At 43.6% G+C, this 24,892-nt stretch overlaps 1 protein-coding gene across 2 annotated transcripts in view; it reads right to left on the minus strand.

Annotated features, from left to right (window-relative positions):
• Window positions 1-2,170: 2,170 nt before the first annotated feature.
• Window positions 2,171-24,892, minus strand: part of LOC147014769 (guanine nucleotide-binding protein G(I)/G(S)/G(O) subunit gamma-2-like) — a 28,900-nt gene continuing 6,178 nt past the window's right edge. The window contains exons 2-4 of one of the 2 annotated variants that reach the window (XM_085853026.1): window positions 21,437-21,521; window positions 13,507-13,629; window positions 2,171-13,163 (exon numbers count right to left, since the gene is read on the minus strand). In XM_085853026.1, coding sequence (XP_085709152.1) covers window positions 13,035-13,163; window positions 13,507-13,593 — 216 coding nt within the window. In that variant the 5' untranslated portion in view covers window positions 13,594-13,629; window positions 21,437-21,521 and the 3' untranslated portion in view covers window positions 2,171-13,034. The remainder of the gene's footprint in view (window positions 13,164-13,506; window positions 13,630-21,436; window positions 21,522-24,892) is intronic. The other variant, XM_085853025.1, reaches the window with a different exon arrangement.

The raw sequence follows: 24,892 nt of genomic DNA on the forward strand, positions 1-24,892 counted from the left end.
ACGTTTTTTTTCTCCATTCTCTTAATTCTCATTTATTGCATCCCTCACGTAATGTCTTTAATTGCATCTCTGACTTTAAATTTTAAAAATCCCAGTTTGCAATGCATGTTCATCTTCCATCAATTGACCTTTTCTTCCAACTTCAATGCCAATTCACCCCACCTCCTTAAATATACCTCCTCCTTAGGTCAGTGGTCTGCAAGCAGGTCAGTGGTCTTTCTGTCTTCTATCGTCTCCTCTCCGGTTTTGCCCCCCCCCTGCTCTGTCTGAGATATATCCCCCCCCCCCCCCATATTTCTACAGGGCGCTCAAGGTTCGCCTATAACTCCCTTCTGGTAAAACTACCAAAATCAAGAATCACTGCTCACCTTCACTCTTTCATTCCTCTTTTTTCCTGCCTTTGGAGCAAACTCCCACACTCTTCAATCACACTCTTCCCTTCAGGTCTTCAAAACAGCTGTTTACCACCATCTCTTATCCTCCCCCATCCAAAATCACGATCTTTTCTACCCCCGTTAATCCACCCCAAACTCACCTCCAAATTCCCTGCTTTCCTTCCTGAAAGTCCCTGTGGTATCCATCTTGTTTACCCTGTGTACCCCACCCCATTCCTCTCCCTTCCACAGATCTTCTCATGTCTCTGTTCCTTCTCCTCTCCTACCGCTTTTGTCTCCTGCCCCCTTTATTGTATGTTCTGTGTGTTAGCTCTCATACAAGCCTCGACAGTGTATACAAAAATAAAAAAAATATCCTAAAGGTGTTCGATGAGATTGAGGTCAGGGCTCTGTGCAGGCCAGTCAAGTTCTTCCACACCGATCTCGACAAACCATTTTTGTTATGACCTCACTTTGTGGATGGTTGCATTGTCATGCTGAAACGGGAAAGGGCCTTCCCCAAGCTGATGCCAAAAAGTTGGAAACACAGAATCGTCCAAAATGTCATTGTATGCTGTAGCGTTAAGATTACCCTTCACTGGAACTAAAGGGTCTTGCCCGAACCATGAAAAACAGCCCCAGACCATTATTCCTCCTCCACCAAACTTTACTGTTGGCACTATGCATTCGTTCTCCTATGGCAGGTATTCTCCTATACCTATGGCAGGTAGCGTTCTCCTGGCATCCATCAAACCCGATTCATCCGTCAGACTGCTAGATGGTGAAGCGTGATTCATCACTCCAGAGAACGTGTTTCCACTGCTCCAGAGCCCAATGTCGGTGAGCTTTACATCACTCCAGCAGACGCTTGGCATTACGCATGGTGATCTTATGCTTGTGTGCGGCTGTTCAGCTATGGAAGCCCATTTCATGAAGCTCTCGACGAACAGTGTTTGTGTTGACGTTGCTTCCAGAGTCAGTTTGGAACTCGGTAGTGAGTGTTACAACCGACGACAGAAGATTTTTCCGCGCTACATGCTTCAGCACTCGGCGGTGAGCTTGTGTGGCCTGCCACTTCTTGGCTGAGCTGTTGTTGCTCCTAGACGTTTCCAATTCACAATAACAGTGCTTACAGTTGACCGGGGCAGCTCTAGCAGCTCTAGCAGGGCAGAAATTTGATGAAATGACTTGCTGGAAAGGTGGCATCCCATGATGGTGCCATGTTGAAAGTCACTGAGCTCTTCAGTACAGTCCATTCTACTGCCAATGTTTGTCTATGGAGATTGCATGGCTGTGTGCTTGATTTTATACACCTGTCAGCAATGGGTGTGACTGAAATAACCGAATCCACTAATTAGAATGGGTGTCCGCATACTTTTGGCCATGTAATGTACCTGTGGATCTTTAACGTTCATCACCGAAAATGCTGGCAGACCATGGTCCTCTGACTTACCATCCACTAGAGGCACAGCCAGGAATCCAACCGAGGATCTGGATTGCTCAAGTATAGGTTTGCTGCCTCTACCCCATTCTGTTGGACTTTTATAAGTCTTACCGATTGCAATGGGGAACAAAATATCCACACACGTGCACTCTTACAGCGGCTTTGTTGAAACAGTGACTGCTGGATATACCCACCTTTCAGCTAAAAGTGTTATATTTGGAGACAGTACATTTAGTACTACTGTATAACAACAATTATAGAAACAACAGTAATTAAACCGAAGTTTAAAGAGCAGGTACTTATGATAAAATTTATGTATACACATCACTATCATAAGAGGATACCAGTACCATCAGTGTAACTTGTTTATCTCTCAAATTTTTTTTTAGTATGAATACAGTAAATGGTCATGGAATGGAATACCAGGAAATAGAGCATGCAGCATGAACTCTCAGCATTTGATGTGGTTGCTAGGAAACAGGCATACAGTGATTATGACGTTGCACCTGTCATAACGATGAATGTACAGTATTAGATTTTACAAAATCAACATTTGAATCAGAAAATACCTTCTTAAAACTGATGTGAAAAAAAAACAGGAAAACTATATGATAGTGTTGTGGATTTCAGAATCGGATCCGACGAATGCAAACAACATCCAGGTCCTCAGACGGTTATTTCCATAAATGCATGTTCAGAATAGACCCATCCCATTGTCTGGTGGGATTCTAACTCTGATACATTGGAGAAGGGTAGAGAACAGATTTCCTTTCTTTCTTATGGGATAACCTTTTCGTCTTTGTGACACGTTCATGACGTATGATTTTATGTCGGTTTTCATTTCTGCATGAGCGATATTCACCGTTTGTGCATGCGATAGATAGCCGTTAGCCCAACGGAGACTCATTCTATTCCCTTTCCATCAAGACACATCGGCTTGGAAATACACGATTTAATTACACATTTTATTTTGGTAATCATTTTTACATTTCATTAATTCTCATGGTCATACATGGCTATGGATCATTTACCTCAGGCATCCACCTCTTTTTTTTCCATTGACATTCGACACCCACCTTCTTCCATTGGGATCAACACCCGGTTCAGCAGCTCTCTGGACGCTAACTGGCTCTTGTTTGTGTCAGGCTGAACAGTGAGGTGATAATTACCCATTGACGTTTTGTGAGCACTTCACATTTTCGCTCAGTTGTTCCGGCAAATGGTTGATTTCTGGCATTCGTCCAGCACCCTGAACATGGCGTCGTGGGCCAGGCCTGTGTTAGTTGGGAGTTGCATCTCGTTCGATGGTCAGGAGAGATTGATTGTGAGAATTGACGATTGGGGGTCACTTGCAGCGATGCGCCAATCGGCAAGCTGGATTTGGCTGAAGTCTGCTTGAGGCTCCGCCCACATGGATCGCTGATAAAAAAGGACAGCAGGACTGCCTTCCTGACCATTGTTGACAGCTCATCACAGCTCCTTGCAGCCCCTGATAGCTCCTGACGGTTGGTGACAGCTCCTGATTGTCCCCGACCATTGATGACAGCTCCTTACACCTCCTGAGAGCTCCTGACGGATGCTGAAAGCTCCTGACCATTGGTGACAGCTCCTTACAGCTCCTGATAGTTCCTGATCATTGGTGACAGCTCCTTACAGCTCCTGATGGTTGGGGACAGCAGCAACGGTGGTTGGTGACAGTTGGACTGTTCTTGCTGGTTCTGCCCGGTACCTGGCTCTTGGCGTTCCTGGTTCCTGGGGGTGATGACATGACGTCGATTGGTGTTCGAGCCTATTTGCGGATGCGTGCACGGCGAAGCAGGGTGCTGGCAGTGGACCAATGCATGCTCACATATTATGGTTTATTTTGGTAGATGCACAACAACTTCTGCCTTGGTAAGTTGAGACTGGATTTATTTTCCCCCTTAATGATCTGCTGGTTACCCATGTCTTGTGTTTAAATGTTAAGTAAGGCATAGTTATAAGCATCTGCTATTTGTCCATTTTTCTATAAATGCTTTTTGAATTCTTTATTTGTTTGAGATTATTTTGTTGATTGACATTTGATTGATTTGAATTCATCCATTTAATATACAAGGAAATAAAAAGTTCTTCAGTTTATTTATTTTTCTTAATAATGAATTCCTTGTTGATGTTTCAACCTGTCCGTGCTTGTCATTTCCTTCCATTGATCCAGCATTGTCCGAACCTAGATAGACTGGGAGATTATAATACCCAACCTAATTAACCTGTCATAGTCGGCGTGCACAAGCGGTAAAAGCTCGGCCGCATTATTTTTAAGATCTAATCAAGATAAGATTGGTGCATCGCCCAGGGTGCGTTCCCCGGTCAGGAGGCCACGTGACCTCTAGTTAAACGGCAAATTAGACGGTGGACACTGGAACTCATGGTTAACTGATTGGCATTTGTGGTTGTCAAGCAACCCACCACGCCACAAAGTTAATTGTGAGCGGTGGCCTCAGGTCCAGTTCTTCTGAGGAGAAGCGAGGATTAGCCCCCTCAAAATACACTCGGTACCCATGGCCATAACAATATATACACATGCACCATCAAACACCACGGTACATATCACCATTAAACCACATGGTCATCAAACCGCATGAAACCATGGTACCTGATGACCATCAAACCGCACAGAACCATGGTATCCTGATGACCATCAAGCCACATGTAACCATGATATTCTGACGACCATAAAACCGTATGGAACCATGATACCTGATGACCATCAAACCACACGGAACCATGGTATCCTGATGACCATAAAACCATATGGAACCATGGTATCCTGACGACCTTAAAACCCTATGGACCCATAATACGTGATGACCATCAAACCGCACGGAACTATGGTGTCCTGATGACCATCAAACCACATGTAACCATGGTATCCTGATGACCATAATACCGTACGGAACCATGGTACCTGATGAACATCAAACCGCACATAACCATGGTATCCTGATGACTATCAAACCATGTGACACCATGGTATCCTTCGATGTCGTAGTATCCTTGTTTGATGGTCATCAAAACACACTAAACCACAGTGTCCTTCGATGTGGTATCCACGTGAAACCATAACATCCTTCGATGTATGGTAGTATCCTTGATTGATGGTTATCACACTGCACATAACCAATGTATTCCTCATTGTATTATCCTTTCTTAAGGCGCTGTCACACCTTGATGATTTAGCCAGCGTATGCCGACTTATGAAAAATTTGTCTAAAACGCTGGCACACGTCGAATACGTTATGGGTAAGTTTTGATAACATTAAGAGCACGCTGAAAAACACTGCCATACGTCGTAGTACGCTGGCTTTCATCGTTGTACTTTGCGGTTGTCCTCAAATTTTAGCATGCTTGAAATTTTACGACATATGCCAGCGTATGACTCGCACGTTCCACTACACCGGCCATAAGTTGTAGGCACGTTATGCGATCGTTGACACAAGTTACTTGTAAGTTACTCATAAGTTGAAACACGTCGAAGTAATGATTAGCGTACCCGAAACTTATTTATAACTTATGAGTAACGTGTTGTAGGCATGTTACACGTCGAGGAACGTTATGCGATCGTTGACACACGTCGAGGTACGTTACTTGATAGTTACTCATTCGAAACACGTCGAGGTAATGCTTAGCATACCTAAAACTTATTTCTAACCTCTGGGTAACGTGCTTTGAACCTATGTGTAACGTACCTCCAACGCATATTGACGTATGTAGACGTATTTGATTGACGTCTTCCGGACGACCACAGAACTTGCTGAATGTGTTTCTAATTTACAGCTACCGTATAATGGCGTATTGGCAGCGTTTAAAAAAAAAAAAACAACAACAATAACTTCCGATATTTCGTCACGTGCCGTTACGTCACGTCCGGTTGCCTCTTCAGTTTGCTCATGTCTTATTCTTAGTTCCTCCTCTGTGAATATTTTCTGTTTGAGGATATTGTCAGGTCGACGTCAAAACTTAAAAGCAAATGTCCGAATATATTGTTACGGCTGTGGAAATTCGCAAACCACCATTCAGGGCCCATAGGTGAGATATCTCTAAGAACATGTGCAGTTAGCCCCAAACCCATTGTATAGAGGGAATTTATGTGATTCATCCGGGCTGTGACGCTTTGAGATAGCCATTTTTTCTGTTCTATCTTTATTTTGAACCAACTACGTCTCAACCGCCATCACACAACAACCACCACGCCAGCCATCGTCACCAACTGCAACCACTCTCCAACCCTCAGACAACAACAACGCCAACAGCCACGACCTTTACCTTCACAACTCAATCCCACAAACATCGCATCACCGCCATTCCCAACGGCACCATAACCATCAACCACCACCGAAAACCCTCCACCACCTTCGCCTTTCCTTCTACGGCCATTCCCGCACCACCTGTGAACACTGAGCGTCGGGCTGACTCGGGCCCGTTCGGCGATTGGTGCCGAACGCACCGAGCCGCGAGCGCAAATAGCGGCCTTTCCGAGGGAGAATTCAGATCAAGAACGCTACACGCCCACTTCCCCTCCGTCCAATTAGCAAGCGCGGGGCGGCTTGGCCCCGCCTCCAGGCGTGTCTGTGTGAAATCGATATATGCAAATTCTAGGATCAGGGGAGATTCACGCCCCCTTTCCTCCGACCAATGGGCGAGCGTGGCTCCGCCCCCGAGGTCATTCTGATCCGGATATTTGCATATTCGCTGCTCCTGCCGGCCTATAAGAAGGTGAGCGCAAGGCGAATGAAGTCAGTCGAGTCGGGTGGAGAGTGAGTCGAGTCGGGTGGCGAAGTGATCGGTGTGTCTTCGAGTTGGGTTCTGGAGTCGGCTGAGAAGAGTTGCGGGAAGAGGCAAAGGAGCTCGGGTCCGAGGCGAGAAGGATGGCGGTCGGCGACGAGGCCGCGGTGTGGGATCGCTCATCGCGGGACCCAAGCCAGCCAGCCATCTCCCTCCCCCAGGGCATCAACAATTCCCCCTTTCTCCCGCGCTGAGATAGTGCAAAAAGGGGGCCCCGTTCCCACCCCACTCCAAACATCGTGCCAACGAAACCCGCCAAGGAGCACGGAGTCGGGGCACAGCCACGCGGCCACATCTGCGGCTCATCCGCCAACGCGTCACGAGGACGCGGGTAGGACCCCCCCCCCCGGTCTCGCTGGCCTGGCCGCTCCTCCAGGTCACGCGCACAATTGGCCTGCAGGCCTGTCTGCCCCCTTGTCTATGAGGGTGGCTTCTTTCCTTTGCTTTTGAGTAAATGTGTGTTGGCGCCGTCTGTAAAGTAGAACTGTATAAGTGTTGCCGTGTGGGCGCGTAGTCGGTAGTAACTCTGCGTTGTTGTTGCTTTTGTTTTGGTTGCTATATGTGCATTTTGACTGTTTGGCTGTATATATGTGCTTTCCGTGTGCCAGGAAATAAATGTGCTTTGTGTGAACTGTTTTCCTGTTTTGCTTCGTCTTTTCTTTTTTGACCCTCCATCCTGCTACATGTTAAGGGTTCGTAGTGGGCTTAATACGCCCGGTAATTAATCGGAACCATCGAGGCCGATAACACCGCTCGGTTATCACTGTAGCACAGAACAGACCGCTTAAGCGGTTCGTGTCCAGAGTCGACCTGCGGCGAGGTACGATCGCCCGGTTTACCATCCGCGTGGGTACTTAGGTAGGTCGAGTTTGGCGAACAACCTTTTCCTACGCGGGTGGCTGATTGGCACGATTGTGGTGAGGTCGAAAGGCCCACCCGTGACTGGCTCCGGGCGATAGTTCCCAGAGGGTCACGACTGAATTGTCCGTCCTGTGAGTGACGCGGCCGTCCACACGCCGGCGGGCGCGAATTCACAACGATATTTTAAAATTCGTGATAGACTAAAATAAATAAAACAACAACAACAACAACTTCAGATATTTCGTCACGTGCCTTCACGGAGCCAAGGAGAAAAAAAGAAAATGTGCCTTGACGGAGAAAATAAGTTTCGGGTATGCTAAACATTACCCCGACATGTTTCGACTGATGAGTAACTTACAAGGAACTTGTGTCAACGATCGCATATCGTGCCTACAACTTATGCCCAGCGTAGCGGAACGTGTGGCGTTCGTATGGCGATTACGTCGTAAAATTTTCAGCATGGTTGAAACGGCTTACTTCATCGTTTTTCAGCGTGCTCTGATACCCCTTGGGGGTATGGGAACTAAATGCTAGGGGTATGGGACTCGATCTCTGAATATTTGTATATATTTGATTTATTAATTTATAATTGGTTAGAATGTCAGATTATAACTGGCACTGTTATTCAATATTCACTGTTATTCAATGTTTGTATATTTGTAATTTATTGGTTATTTTTTATTTTTTTTTGTAAATATGTATGATAAATGCTTATGATTGCCTTTCATGTTCTATTCCTAGCTATCCATATCTAAAATAAATTCAAGCTATTGACATCTTTGGAATTCATAGTCAACTAATAGGACTGGTGATAATGATTTTGACAGTCAAGCGAAGGGGGTATGGGACCATGTTAGGCAATCCATTGGGGATCTGGAATCATCAAAAGGTTAAGAACCCCTGCCTTAAAGACCTCAACTGAATCGGAAGTTTAACGTCCTTGATGCACCCTCTTATTTAACACATCGCATTAGTTCTTCGTGTCTGTTATTTCATTGTGTCCTTTACGACGTCCATAAAACAGTAACTTTCCTCTTTGGAATCATTTCCAATTTTGTTTGACATGCTATGCAAACAGAGACAGACACACACAAGGAATCACAAGGAAATTAGATACAGGTGGAGGCCATTCAGCCCGCCATGCCTGTGCCACATCAACACCGCACCAATTTATCAACAGAAGATCAAAATAAGAAAATGCAAAATGTTTTTATTAGGGTACCCTGTCATTCTGACAGGGAACCCTATTGTTTTTCTTGTTTATTTCCTTATTTTTTTATTTTTTATTATTTATATTTTTCCGCCGGCAATTTTGCGGGTTCTTTCGCTTTAAAAATCATTTTCTCAGGAATGGTAAGTCCGATCGAAACGAAATTTTCACCATAGTATGTATCTTTTTTGATAGCAAACTTAAGTGGTAATTGTGACGTCATAGGTCACATGGTACGGGCGCCATCTTGAAAAAACCGAAAAACTTTGGACCTCTGTATCTCTGAAACTTTCTAGGGTAAAAATGTTTTCGCTTCAGACATTTGAATAAGCTCCTCAATGGGAACAGGGGTGATTTTTCGTGAGGTCATCGGTCAAGAGGTGTGCCGGTCAAAATTCGTTAGGTACAACGCTGCATCGGAAAAATCTGAAATTTCTTGAGCCTCATCTGTACAACAATTCACCGTAGAAAAATATATTATGACGTCATAGGTCACTTGATTTGGCAGCCATCTTGTTTTGGGAATTTAAAAAAAAAAATCTTCTCCAGAACGGCCAAACAGATTGAGGCGAAACTTTACACACATTCCTCATGAGGTCCTTTATCAAGTTTGTTAATTTCTTATTGATCGGTCATACGGTTTGGCGGCAATCTTGAATTTACCGTAAACCTTCAAACATCTTCTCCAGAACAGCTGAACAGATTGAGGCGAAACTTTACACACACATTCCCCATAAGGTCCTTTATCTAGTTTGTTAATTTATTATTGATCGGTCATACGGTTAGGCGGCCATCTTCAATTTACCGTAAACCTTCAAACATCTTCTTCTCCAGAACGGCTCATCAGATCAAGGGGAAACTTCACTAACGTATTGCCCATGAGTAGGGAATATAAGTTTGTTAATTTCTAATTGATAGGTCACATGGTTTGGCAGCCATGTTGGATTCATGAATAATATTAAATAATGTTTTCTCTGGAATGGCTTAATCTATCGAAGCGAAAATTTGCAACTGTCATCCCCCATGATGTCAGCATACATGGTAGAAATTACGACGCCACAAGTCACATAGTTGGGCAGCCATCTTGGATAGAAAAACGAACTTTTTCCGATTAACACGAAACTTCACAGACATGTTCCACGACACAGTTGAAAGCAGAATCTAAATTTTTTTTGTCATCTCATGTATCTCATGTTGTATCAAGGGCCAAGGTCTGGGTAGTGCACACGAGTAGTGAATATTACTTTGTTAATTTCTAATTGATAGGTCACATCGTTTGGCAGCCATGTTGGATTTAAGGAAAATATTAAATAATGCTTTCTCTGGAACCGCTTAACCTATCGAAGCGAAAATTTGCAAATGCCATCTTCCATCAATTCTGCATACATGGTAAAAATTATTATGTCACAAGTCACATGGTTTGGCGGCCATGTTGGATTTAAGAAAAATATAAATAATGTTTTCACTGGAACGGCTTAACCTATCAAAGCGAAAATTTGCAACTGTCATCCCCCATGATGTCTGCATACATGGTATAAATTATGACATCACAAGTCATAGTTGGGTGGCCATCTTGGATAGAAAAACGCACCTTTTCCGATTAACACAAAACTTCAGACATGTTACACGACACAGTTGAAAGCAGAATATAAATTTTTTTGTCATCTCATGTATCTCGTGTTGTATCAAGGGCCGAGGTCTGGGTAGTGCACACGAGTGGTGAATATAACTTTGTTAATTTCTAATTGATAGGTCACATGGTTTGGCGGCCATGTTGGATTCAAGAATTATATTAAATAATGTTTTCTCTGGAACCACATAACCTATCGAAGCGAAACTTGGCCAATATAATCTACCCCCATGCCTGCATGCACGTTAACAATTATGACTTCACATGTCACATGGTTTGGCGGCCGTCTTGGATAGAATAACGCACTTTGTCCGATAAAGACGAAACTTCACAAACGTGTTCCACTACACGATTGGAAGCAGAATTTAAATTTATGATGTCATAGATCACATGGTTCGTCTGCCAACTTGGATTGAAAATTAATAAATTTTAAAAATCTTCTTCTCCAGAACAGCCAGACAGATTGAGGCAAAAATTCACCCAAACTTTCCGCAAGACATCCTTTCACAAGTTTGTAAATTTCTAATTGATAGGTCACATGGTTTGGCAGCCATGTTGGACTCAAGAATTTTATTAAATAATGTTTTCTCTGGAACCACATAAACTATCGAAGCAAGACTTGGCTACTATAATCTAGCCCCATGCCTGCACATATGTTAACAAGGACAAATGTGTCCAAGAGCCGCGTCCTAAAGGTTTTGTCTTCACCAGAAGAAGAAGAAGAAGAAGAAGAAGAAGAAGAAGAAGAAGAAGAAGGAGAAGAAAAAAAAAACAACTTCCGATATTTCATCACATGCCTTGACGGAGCCAATAGCGAGACCAGTCATGGACGAGCGTCGTTCATGACAAGAAAATAGTGTATTTACGAAATTACAATACATTAAATGGAATAATCTTTAAATAGTAACGTGAACTTTTCTAAACTTTAAAGCTAATGTCCAAATATATTTAAAAGTTCATGATAGACGCTCTCAAAAGGCACCCTCGATGCGAGAATGTGTACAAGTGTTTAGTATTTAAGGAGATACGGATCCTGTATATGAAATAGTCGAGTCCTAAAGGATCTGTCTGAAGAAGAAGAAGAAGAAGAAGAAGAAGAAGAAGAAGAAGAAGAAGAAGAAGAAGAAGAAGAAGAAGAAGAAGAAGAAGAAGAAGAAGAAGAAGAAGAAGAAGAAGAAGAAGAAGAACAACAATGCCGAGCTCTCTTAATTTTAATGAAGAAGAGTAATAAAATGAAGAAGAAGAGTAAAAAATGTAGTAGAAGAAGAATATAAGAATAAAGAAGAAGAAGAGTATAAGAATGAAGAAGCGTAAAAAATGAAGAAGAAGGAGAAGAGTAAAAAATGAAGAAGAAGAGTAAATAATGATGAAGAAGAAGAGTAAAAAAAATGAAGAATAAGAGTAAATAATGAAGTGCTAAAATAAGACATGCTAAAAATTATGACGTCACATTGTGTGGCGGCCATCTTGGATAGAAAAACACATTTTCCGATTAACACTAAACTTGACAGACGTATTCCAACACACGGTTTGAAGCAGAATATAAATTTGTGATGTCATAGGTCATATGGTTCGTCAGCCCTCTTGGATTGAAAATTAATAAATTTTTTTAAACTTCTCCAGAACAGCCAGACAGATCGAGGCAAAAATTCACGCACACTTTCCCCAAGACATCCTTTCACAAGTTTTTTTAATTTCTAATCGATAGGTCACACGGTTTGGCGGCCACGTCGAATTTACTCGAAAACCCTCAAACATCTTCTTCTGCAGAACTGCCGGTCAGATCGAGGGGAAACTTCACGTACGTATCGCACCCGAGCGGTGAATATAAGTTATTTTAATTTCTAACCGATAGGTCACATGGTTCGGCAGCCATGTCGGATGCAAGAACAACATTAAATATCGTTTTCTCCGGAACCGCTCATCCTATCGTCGCGAAACTTTGCGACCGTCGTTTAAGTCTCACGTCGTATCAAAGGCGTCATGTACGGGTACCCGGTCATCACTGCCAGCAGTTATAAAGTGGCAGTTCTAGTTTATTATTATTATTACTTCGTGTTTTTGTGTTTTTTTCTAGTTTTCGTCTTTTTTTTGTAAAATCCTAACTGAACTAAGATTTCCCCTTCAGACAGACTGAAGCAATTGCTTTACCACGCTCGGAACGAGACTCCGTACAATTTGCCAAATTCAGAGCCAAAGTCCTGTTAAACTGCAAGTTCATGTTGCGATTGAGGTTCCGATGTGTGTTCTACAGTGTTCAAAACATAAAATTTAATTAAAATGAAGTAGTTCCTCGATCATAAACTGACAGAGTGAACCAATTGCTTGAAAACTAAAACCACAAACTTGAAAACACTGATTTAAAGGGAACCAACATCGACAAAACGATTCATAATCCACTCATTTAATATACATACTACTCATGTATGGTGATTTTTACCACCACTTGTGGCCCTGGCAGACTACCAAACTCCTTCCCTAATGCCTTAAGTGCAGGGGCACAAACACCCATCAGAGATGATGCAACCAGGTGGACGGGGTTCGTGATTGAATTCAATTTCACCATCCATTCACAAGATGAAGACTTTACTCGTATAAAGTTTGGTGGACAAATGGCTACTGCATTAGATATCACATCGCGGTTCGTAAAAACTGCTCTAAGTGAAGAGTACAGGTTTGCATTGAGGAAATTTATCAGAGGATATTGCAGAAAACCCTCTTTTCTCGAAAGGGGTTTTCGGCGGAAGGCGGTGGATTGAGGAAGGGGTCTTCTCGCATGTGCTCATTGCAATAGTCCATCAGGTCCGTGGCAGCCTTGGACACCTGCAGCACATGCAAAACCAAACATACCTCGTTCATTTAGACACCTTGTATCCGGAACACACATCATACCTATTGTACTAATTCTGGTGGTCGTGTGGAGAATAAAGTGGTGCTTTAACCATCTCACCGCCATCATATTCAAACAGAAGACCAAATACCACATTGGACCCAAATACCACATCAGAAGGAACCCAAATAAGTACAGAGTAAAAATGGAGTCATCAGGAGGAACCTGGATAGAATTTGTGCTTCAGCCACTACTCCACTACCCTCAAACGCACATAACTGGAGCATCCTCAACAGGTTTTTTAAGCCTCTGTGGTGCCATACTCTGTGTACCAACCTTGACCCGACGTAAATTTGCATCAATGCGAAGCTGTTCCACAATGCGCCGAGCCTGAATCAAGCTGTTTGTGCTGTTGGTTGCCATGGTTGTTTGCAGGATCTGGACTGAGGGTATCAGAGTCTGCACACACATGGCCAACGTGAACAGTCATTACAAAACGGCAACACGGATGTTATCAAGGGTGTGTTCCATTACCTAGTTGCTTGCTTGGAGCTCACCAAGTGGCCTGTTTGATTCAAAGCACTCAAGCAAGTGTTGCATGATAACAGTATTCTTGTGTGATGGTGCAGAGCGATTAGGTACATGGATGAGAGCAGAGTCACCATTCCAATTCTGAGTTATTTTACTGGAATAATAATCAAAGATACAAAACATGAGATGCAGGTAGGTGCATTCCAACACAACGTTCGCAGCAACCGGAAGTGCTGTAAGAGCGATGGTGTTGTTAACAGCAGGTGGTCAGGGGCTGCTTCTCCACTTATCATTATTATTATTCAGGTGGGTTTCTGAGTTTAAATATTAATCTCATCATTATTCTGAATTTTAATGGGGTGGTACTAATTTTAATTGGGGTGGTAGTTTTTCTCATAACACTCTCCCCTTCAAAAGAAATGTCGTCCCGATATTCACTTCATCCAAATGTCTGTTCCTTATTCCATCCCTTGTATATACTCCCAAGGTTTTTACCATGAGTAGACAGAGATATTGGTGTCAGCTTCTTGGAAGACCTCCTCCAGAATCTTCCCAATTCAAGTTCTCCAGCCAACATCCATTATTTGGCATGGAGATCTTGGTTATTCCATTTTCAACTCCTGCACTAATGCCTGGTCCTAATTCTGTTTCCCTCTTCTCAGGTTTTTCCTGGCTGGGTGTTGCACCTTACGTCTTTTCCATCTGATGTGGTCTTGGGGGAAGTCTTCTCACCATGGAGGCCTTCATCTGTCTTGTCATCAACCTCTGTCTGGATTTCTGTCAGCTTTACTGCTCTGAGGTTGGTGTGACTTCTCAGTTTCTGCTGTCTCTCCTGTTCCCAGCTGGCTGTTTCACCAATCTTTTCAATTAGCAGTTCATCTGTCAAGTTCAGGTTGTCTAGGTATGGCTTTATCTGGAACTTCACATTGTCATTCAGTAGTCCTGTGCTTGGAGATCTGAGGAATTTCTTTTGAATCAATTCAGGCTTAAACTGTTCTTCAGCTTCGTTCTCTTTTGACGCCAGCAGCAACTTCTCCTTGAGCTCCATGGCCTGAAACCATAAATTCTGTGCAGACTTTCTGGGACCCTGTGATGTGTTCACCAACTGCTGATAAAGATCAGTGGTGCTTTCCTCTTTGAAGTACCCCTTCAGAATGGTCTTCAGTTTCCCTAGTGTCAAGTCATTCTTGATCTTCAACATGTTTCACAAACTCAGTCCAGGGCTGATTACTTTTATTACTGCTTCAATAATCTCTGATTCCCCATGTCTCTTGCAGATGCCTACCTCAATCTGGTGCATGAGGTTGGTGTATGACAACCTATCCTTTTGACCCTCTTCCACAATTTGCCCCTGAATTTTGAATTGTCGTTGAATTGTCACTTCTGGGAGTTTACTTTGTGTAGATGTGAGGACTTCTGTTGGGTTACTGCCCCTTCCTTCCAGTTTTAGGCTGAGGGCTCTAAGACCTTCCTCCAATGCCTCTCTGGATTCCTCTTGGGACTTCTGCAACCAGCAACATTGTGCTTTCAGGAGCTCAAACTGACGGCGTGCTGACACTGTGTCTTCAGTTTCCTTGTGTGCTTCTCCTCGTGTCTCCACAAAGTCAAGGAAGTCCTGCACAAACTGTTGTGCCTCAACCCCTTCCTGTTCTTCTTCAACATCCAACTCATGTTTTGCTCCTTTGATCAAAGTGTGCCTGTTATTTTTTCTCTAAGTCTCATCTTCCCCTGAAAAACATTTCAAATAACTACAGGCCTCAATAAGCTGGTCCCATCCTAACTCATTTAACACAGTGCTGGTCCTCTCCTGCAGCTGTTAAGAGATTCATCTTGAACAACAGCTTTTGCTCTGCAGACATGTTATTTTATTTTCTTTTTCTTTTAAAGTTTCGATTCACCAGAAGAGTTGGTTCAGGCTCTTGTGCTTGATGAAAAACTCCTCCTGCCTGGCTCGCAAAAATGTTACACGATAATAGTATTCTTGTGTGATGGTGCAAGGTGATAAGGTAGATGGATCAGAGCATTATTCTGAAATTTTAAATAATCAGACACAATACATGAGATGCAAGCTGGGTGCATTCAAACACACCATTCACTGCAACTTGAGGTGCTGTAGGTGCGACGGTGTTGTTAACAACAGGTGGTCAGAGGATGCATCTCCACTTCTCATCTATATATTACTAAAACTCTCATCTTGAAGCCTGGTGTTGGCTTAGTGGTTAGGGTGGTGGTTTGGGATCCTCGGGTCCTGAGTTCAAGCCTCATTGGCCACTGAATTAAAAATACACCAGGAGGTTGACTCAGCCTGTCATCCTTCCGAGGTTGGCAAAATGAGCACCAGTGTACTGCTAAGGGGGACACTGCATCAGTGGCATAGCTGCGTCCCAACCAATGATGCAACTCGATAGAGAAAGACTCTTGTATATACGGTATGTATGTATGTTCCTGAAATGCAGCCAAAACGAGACATGATAGCGCAAAAGTTTTAGTGCCCCCTTACTCACCATTCTCCCGTGATGTGCAGTATCAAGTTTCGTTAAAATCGGGCAGTGAAAAAAAATTTTTAAAATCAATTCCCGATTCAGTCAAGTACTCTTTGGGATTATTTGATTAATGAAAACAACCTCAGCGGTATAGTTCGCTGGAGCTATCTTTTAATTTTTTTCTTGAAATGATTGTTTTCATCAACCGCTGTCACAACGGGGACCCAACGGGTTCACGGGTCATCTAGTTATGATTATTATTCAGTTTGGTTTCTGAGTTTTAATATTAATCTCATCATTATTCTGAATTTTATAATAATCAAATATACAATACATGAGATGCAGGCTGGATGCATTCAAACACACCGCTCGCAGCGACTGGAAGTGCTGTAAAAGTGACTGTTGTTACAGCAGGTGGTCAGGGGCTGCATCTCCACTTCTCATTTTTATTATTCAGTTTGGTTTCTGAGTTTTAATACTAATCTCATCATTATTCTGAATTTTAATGGGGTGTTAGTAATTTTAATAGCGGTGGTAGTAGTTTTAATGGGGGCAGTGGTTTTTCTCATAACACAAGCACTCCAATGGAACGGAGTGATCAGCACTGCTTAACAACATGGCGGTCTCCATGGAAGCAATGCTGTCGTGTTACTCGAGCACATGTTGCCCGGGCATCGTTTTCAGTTTTACTCGATTCTCTTGTGACAACTTCTCCAAATGAATTGATTGTGTTAACAGTGGCTCGAGTATGAGTAAGAGGGAAAGAAAGATAAATAAATGGTAGGTCTGTCCTTATTTTATTTTTTTTTCGGAAATTTCAAGGGGCTAACCTGAATTTAGGTTGATATTTATGAGAAAAAATATATAAAAACAAGCTCAAATGAGCTAAGATCCTCGTCCTCTTAATGATGACGTCATAAAAACGAATATGACGTCATTGTGATGTATCAGGTTTGCGATAAATTATCTGTGCTAATGCCCGGCTTGATTCCCGCAAACAGAATTCAAAAAGCTTGCCGAGTTCGGAGATAATGGTATAGGCGATTTCCATTAGCGGAGATATTTTGACGTCATAACTTTTTTCCAAGGAGGAATTTTCAAAATCGGCGATGGTTACTGTCTGCGCAGGGTATTTTATATATATATATATATATATATATATATATATATATATATATATATATATATATATATATATATATATATATATATATATATATATATATATATATATATATGCCAAGTTTCAGGAAGTTTCGATGAAAACTGTAGGCTGTGAAACAAAAAAGTCCACAAGAAAGATGAAGAACAACAACGTGAGTCAGACTTAGAGATCCTCCACGAGGATCTAAAAATATGAACCTGAAAAAAAAATTCTCTCGGGGTTGCTCCCAGCTGTCAAAAATTGTAAAAAAAAATGTGCATTTTTATGTATTTTATGTCAGATATTTTTCATGAAATTTTTGTGTGCTTACTGGTTGGTTTGAACGTGAATAACACGAAAAAAATGTTTTTGATCCCAAAAAAGTGTTACATATGTCCCGAAACGTGGCTCAAAAATGGGGAAATTTTCCATTTTCAACATGAAATTATGTCTTTTGTTCTTGTACTGACACGCCTTGTTGTACGTCTGAGATATTTATTGTTTAGATCTATTGTATTGTCTGCTCATTACTCCATTGAATCACTGAGTCCGTCAGTCAGTGACTGACTGACTGCCGTCAATTTCAGGTCTGGTATCCGGTCATTCAGGCATTTAGCGAAATTGCCTTTTGTGAACTAATGATAACTATTCTGTCATTTCAGAATATATACTGAATTCAGACCTGACATTGTTAAAGCAAATGGATAAATATTCCGAAGTGAACGTGATATATCTAAGGCAACGGTGAAAAAGTTGCTGGGACAGCTGTGGTATTTATCGGTAGAACTGATACCATTATGTCTATTTGACCGAAACGTGTCAATTGAGACAAAAACAAAAATATCTCAAACTCTAAAAGAACAAGACGATGCCGATGATGAAGCACCGAAAAGAGCTGTTGTTCACCAGAAAGATATCATGCGCCGAAAACTGGAAGATTTCGCATCTCCGAGAAGCAGAAGTTTTTTTGATGTACTGCATTTGAACTCTGACTTTCTGCACAAAGACCCAGATCAATGGGAAACTGAAGATAGTTTCGTACAGAGCCATACTATCGTCAGCAAGCTGAAAGTTGTAAATTACTGTGCAGAGCGTGGTGTAGCCCTGGCGACTGAGTACAACAGTCTTATTACGTATGATGAGGAGCAAAAGCAGTACCTATTACAAGCGGTAACTGATCACCGAAAACGATTCCTAGACTGTAAGATATCAACTTTGAACAAGTGAACTATAGCTCTTGTCCCGTCTGTTCAAAGACTCTGTCTGCAAACTGCGGAGTTCGAAAAACGCGAAAAATACATAAAATCTTGATTTTTTTTTTTTGACTTTTTAAGTTTCACTGACACGGACTGGAAAAATATTGCCAAGTTCAACAATATTTTTCTGCAGTATTTCAGATTCTATTGCACCAGAAAACATCATACGTTACATGTTAGTCATTTTGGCACAAGATTAAAAAAAAGAAAAATATAAAATGAATTTCTTTTTTTTCAAATTTCGATGGACCCCTAAAATGCAACCCCTAAAATATTTTTTTATTTTTTTTTCTTATAAATATCAACCTCAGTTTGGGTTAGCCCCTTGAAATTTCCAAAAAAAATAAAATAAGGACAGCCCTAATAAATGGGGAGTCAGAAGGGAGAGCCACCCCTGCTAGGCTTGTCTATGGACCTTCCACTGTGCATTTTGGGGAGGGGTAGACGATTTAAAAGAATTCAGATGAAAAGTTGAAGTAACAATTAAAGTATGAAATTCAAGTTTTCATATCGTCCTCTGTGACAACAAAACCGAGAAATAGCCACCAATCATTTTGAATCCTACTACGGTGGCCATTTTGCTAACATGAGTGGGCATTCTAACATGAGTGGGCATTCTAACATTTTGCTAACATGAGTGCACCTTAAATCCTGGAGAATGGTACCATCCCAGCCTAGGCTGGATGTTGCCAAGCTCAGGGATGAGAGAGTAGCTGAGGAGTTTGCGAACAGGCTGAGTGGACACTTGGGGGGTCTGGGTGCTTTGGGGGGTCCTGAAGAGTTGTGGAGCACCTTCAAGACCACCGTCCTTGATGTTGCCGGTGGATGCCTTGGAGTTCACCGCAGGGCAAAGAAGAATTTTGTCTCTCAAGGGACACTGGATACCATTGACCAGAGTCGCAGGGCCAGGCTGAATGGCAGAGCTGAGCTGTTCAGGGAGCTGAGGCGTAAAACTGTACGTGCACTGAGGGTGGACAAGGAGGCCTATGTGCGAGGAATCTGTGAGGGGGTAGAGCATCACCTGTGGACAGGTGATTCTCGTCCCGCTTACAGGGGAATTCGCGCATTACGTTCATCCAAGCCCATCCCTCGGAGCACTGCAGTTCGAGCAGAGAGTGGTAGGCTCTGACAGAGGAGTCTGAAGTGAAGGCCCGCTGGGCCGGTTACTTTGAGCGGTTGTACCAGGCTGACTCCCCAGCTGTCGAGTTGGACGTCAAGGGTGTTACAATCCCTGTTGCTGACCCTCGAATCAACTGTGGTCCACCATCGCTTGTGGAAACACGGGCTGCGGTGAACCAGTTGAAACGGGGCAAAGCTCCAGGGATCTGTGGCATCCATGCTGAACTTCTCAAGGCTGGTGGAAATGCTGCACTCGCGTCATTGCATGCAGTTTTGTGCTCTGCCTGGAACACAGGCATCATCCCAACTGACTGGAAGAGGGGCCTTGTTGTCCCTCTCTGGAAAGGGAAGGGTGATCGCCAAGACTGCAACAACTACCGAGGGGTGACGCTGCTCTCAGTGCCGGGCAAGGTCTTTGCTCGGATAATTCTTGATAGGGTTCGCCACCATCTGCTTGAGCACCAGCGTCCAGAGCAGTCAGGCTTTACACCAAAGAGGTCAACGATTGACCGTATCCTTGCTCTTCGTGTCCTCACTGAACGCAGACGAGAGTTTCGGCAGGGGCTGCTTGCAGCCTATGTTGATCTCTGTAAAGCGTTCGATTCAGTGAATCGGGATGTCCTCTGGAGGATTCTTGGTCTTCGTGGGGTGCCACCGAAACTGATCGATCTGATGTCTGAACTCTACTCTGGTACTGAGAGTGCTGTGAAGTGTGGTGGTACCGCCTCTGACTTATTTCCAGTTGTTACTGGAGTTCGTCAGGGATGTGTACTTGCCCCCACACTTTTCAGCACTTGTATGGACTGGATTTTTGGGAGGATGTCGGAGAGATCAAGTTGCGGTGCATCGTTTGGCAATGTCAAGATCTCGGACCTTGATTTTGCAGATGATGCAGTCATCTTTGCGGAGACTTTAGACATCCTCTTGGGGGCCCTCGAGGTGCTGAATGAGGAGTCGGAGCCGTTGGGATTACGGATTTCTTGGGTCAAAACAAAGATCCAGGCTTTCGGTGACATCTTGGATGCTGCTGTCCTGTCTGTGTCTGTTTGTGGTGAGGATGTTGAGGTCGTGGATAGATTCACTTACCTTGGCAGTGATATTCATGTCTCCGCAGGTTGTGAGCCGGAGGTCAATAGACGTCTGGGTCGGGCCTGGGGAGTGATGGATTCACTGGATCATGGGGTGTGGCGCTGCCGGTACCTGTGCGGGAGGACGAAAGTCCGAGTCTTCAGGTCCTTGGTACTTCCAGTCTTGCTCTATGGGTGCGAGACTTGGACTTTGACCAAGGATCTGAGACGGAGACTTAATTCCTTTGGTACCAGGTCTCTTCGGAGAATCCTTGGCTATCGCTGGTCGGATTTTGTGTCCAACGAGCGGTTGCTGAGAGAGACTCGGATGAGATTTGTTACCTGCATAGTCCGTGAGCGTCAGCTGCGGCTGTATGGACATGTGGCTCGTTTTCCTGACGCTGATCCTGCTCACCAGATTCTCTCAGCGAGGGAGTCTCATGAGTGGAGGAGGCCAGTGGGCCGACCACGTGCCTCATGGTTGCAGCAGGTTGACCATCATCTCAAGGAGATGGGGATGGGCCTGGCATCTGCCTGGGGGATGGCCAGACGGAGGCCCCTGGAGTACCGGCGGAAAGTGGACGCAGCGACGCGCTGTTCTGGCACATGCTCCCATACCTGACCTGACCTGAGTGGGCATGTTCCGTTAGCAAGCGGCGTGCTTACCGCTCATCAAGCAGCTCCCTTGGTCGCTTGCTCCTCTTGTCACATGACTTGGTAAGCGGCTTGTAAAGCAGTTGATATGGAACAGCTGCCGTGGCAAGCAATAGCAAGCCGCTTACGAACGGAACGGATCCCTGGTCTCGTTGGACAGACTGTTTGGGTGTATTCTGTTTGCAAGTAACCCTCTAACCACCACCATCTCATACATGCAACCACAGTCCAGCCTCAGGCACATGAGAACTTTTACTTCTATTCTATAATGAGCAGTCATAGACTGGTACTTACGAAATCGTCAACTTGACCTCTGACCTTGTCTAATAAAAGCTGTCTCTGGAGAAGGTAGCGATGCAAACCAGAAGTTTCTACGATGATTCTGTACGAAACCATCAAAAATCGAATGTTTGACCTCACTGTGACCTTGAACTTTGACCGATTTTGACCAAAATGTAATCAGCGCTCGCCATCACCCTCCTGAATCACGTGGTCTAATTTGACATTGGTAGCTTCTTCCGTTCTCGAGTTATAACTTTTTTTGGATGTTTGACCTCACTGTGACCTTGACCTTTGACCGATTTTGACCAAAATCTAATCAGCACTTGCCATCACCCTCCTGAATCACGTGGTGTAATTTGACATTGGTAGCTCCTTCCGTTCTCGAGTTATAACTTTTTTTTGGATGTTTGACCTCACTGCGACCTTGACCTTTGACTGATTTTGACCATAATCTAATCAGCACTTGCCATCACCCTCCTGAATCACGTGGTGTAATTTGACATTGGTAGCTTCTTCCGTTCTCGAGTTATCGTGCCTACAAACAAACACACAAACAGAGGATGGAAGTCATCAATATACTTACGAAATCTTTAGATTTCGTAAGTAAAAAGGTTGTTCAGTCAAGGTCCGATTTCTGATGGAAAATGATCGGACGAGTGGAGGACACACCATCATCAATGTGCTTGGCAGGAAGGGTGTTCCACATTTCTATTACTAAATTGGGTACAAGTTGTTAATTTATTTTAAACTCAAAGTCAACATCTAGTACAGAGTCCAGACAGTAAAAACAGATGTCTGAATATAAATAGGTAGGACTAACAAGCATGGGTGGGTCGACCGTAAGAGTGTGCTGACCGCCGTGGGTGCGAGGCAAGATAAAGTTGCAATTTTGGTTTGAACAATTACAGAGGAGAAAATGTAAAGGTTTAGTGGAGTAAGAGAAAGGAGTAGGAAAGGCTTTTAAGGGGGGCTGGAGGGGCGTGCGGTTCAAAATTGCACTATATTTGCATGTCTGATATATAAATGGCCAACAATTGGAGGGATAACGAGATTCAGGTAAGTGTTCAGGTAATAGGCAACAAAATTCAGGTAACTGTTCATTCATTCATTCATTCGTTTTGTATGCAACCTGTAGCAGGTGGTTGCATCATTACTGAGAGGACAACTGTGTTGCTGATGCAGTGCCCCCTGTAAGTTAGAGCAGAAATTTGTAATTTGGTCAGTCTGCCCGGCGATAGCTTGCTGATTCTCCACAAAGTACACTATGGTATCTTTAACATCGACAACATAAAGCTGGCAGATGGGACACCCAGTTTAACGTCCAACTGAGGGACAGGAGAGGAATTGATACTTCATCCTGGATGCCCAAACACCAGGATTATGGTTACCTCCACCACTGAAGGTGGACAGAGATTATGTTTTCACCCCCCCCCCCCCCCCCGTCTGTCTGACCATTTGTCTGTCTGTCTGTCTATCTTTCTGTCCGTCTGAACAGGATATCTCAAAAAGTTGTGGACGGATTCGGATGAAATTTGATAAACAGGTTGGGTGTGTGACAAGGATGATTCGATTAGATTTTGGTGTGGATATCGGTTGTACGATATTGACATGCGCAGTTTGTGCTGGTTTTCAACTCGATTACTCTTTCTGCTTTTCAAATGCAGCTTCAAGCCATGGTATATTGCAAGAGGCGTTTCTCTGTCAGCATTGCAGCATGTAGTGTTTTCATGGGACGACCTGTTTTACACTGTTGTAGGTTAGTGGCTGACATATCGCATTTGCTACATTGTATCCCCTACCTTTTATATTTGCCTGGTCCTCATTATTTGGCCCTTCCAGGATCATTTTGACCAGTGTTAGTAGGTTCCTTGGTGCTGATTCCTTCTGGCAATCTTTGGAGAAGGAAACAAAGAAATTCTCTCGTTTCTGCATCACATTCTTTTAGACTATTAGGTCAGGTCACGTATGGGAGCATGCGCCAGAGCAGCGCGTCGCTGCGTCTACTTTCCGCTGGTACTCCAGGGGCCTTCGTTTGGCCATCCTCCAGGCAGATGCCTGACCCGTCCCCATCTCATTTGAGATATTGATCAACCTGCTGCAACCACGAGGCATGTGGTCGGCCCGTTGGCCTCCTCCTCTCACGAGACTCTCTTTCTGAGAGAATCTGGTAAGCAGTATCAGGGTCAGGAAAACGAGCCACATGCCCATGCAGCCACATCTGACACTGACAGACCATACAGGTAACAAATCTCATCTGAGTCTCTCTCAGCAACTGCTCGTTGGACACATGGGGGAAAGGAAGGCAGCATGAAGGGCGGGGAGGGGAAGGCAAAGGAAGGCAGTGTACGGAGAGGGCAATGAAAGGCAGTGTGAGTTGAGGGTCCGTCCAGACATACTATCGTCTGGACATGTCCGAAGATAACCACCGTCCGGAAATAACCACCATCCAGACACATTTAGAGATAAGCACCGTCCGGACATAATGACTATCCAGATACATGCGGTGATTGGAGATAATCACCGTTCAGATGCGTGTGGAGATAACCACCCCAAGGATTCTCTGAAGAGACCTGGTACCGAAGGAGTTAAGCCTTCGTTTCGGACAATGTTTGCTGCTTTGGCCAGGACCATGGTACCTGAGTCATCCCCATTGTCACAAACGTACTCCAAAGCTTCCCCAATATCTTTGTCATAAGCCAACAGCACTTTCCTTCCCTGAGGAACTTCTTTCAAATTAGTGACCAATTCTAACAGTTTTACTTTGAGCCTGGTTGAGTTCACTTTTGATGATGATTCTGTTGGAGTATATCAGAACTCATCTGTTGGAGTCTATCTTCATACATTTTAGCTAAATCAGACAGTTTAAACATGGGGGCTTGTATTTCTTCTGACTTCTCGTTGATATATGCCACCAACTCTGCCAAGACCACAGCCTCAGCAAATACTTCACTGGAAGAGGAAAAACCACTCTTCACCTTGCTGTCAGCATTACGTGCTCGGTTATATACTGTACATCAATCAGACAATCTATACGACACTGTGCATCGAGTGCATACATATCTGACAATGCTTACTTTGCCGTGAGCTTATAATTACAGAGTTTTGTTTCTTTCTGCATGAGACTTCCTGGTTGATCAGAAAAGAAGCATTTCGGTTGCTGATAATTTACTTTGGGAGAAGTATCAA

The sequence above is a fragment of the Eptatretus burgeri genome, chromosome 13, assembly GCF_056783735.1.
Source record: "Eptatretus burgeri isolate ZD-2024b chromosome 13, Ebu_testis_v1, whole genome shotgun sequence".
NCBI lineage: Eukaryota > Metazoa > Chordata > Myxini > Myxiniformes > Myxinidae > Eptatretus > Eptatretus burgeri.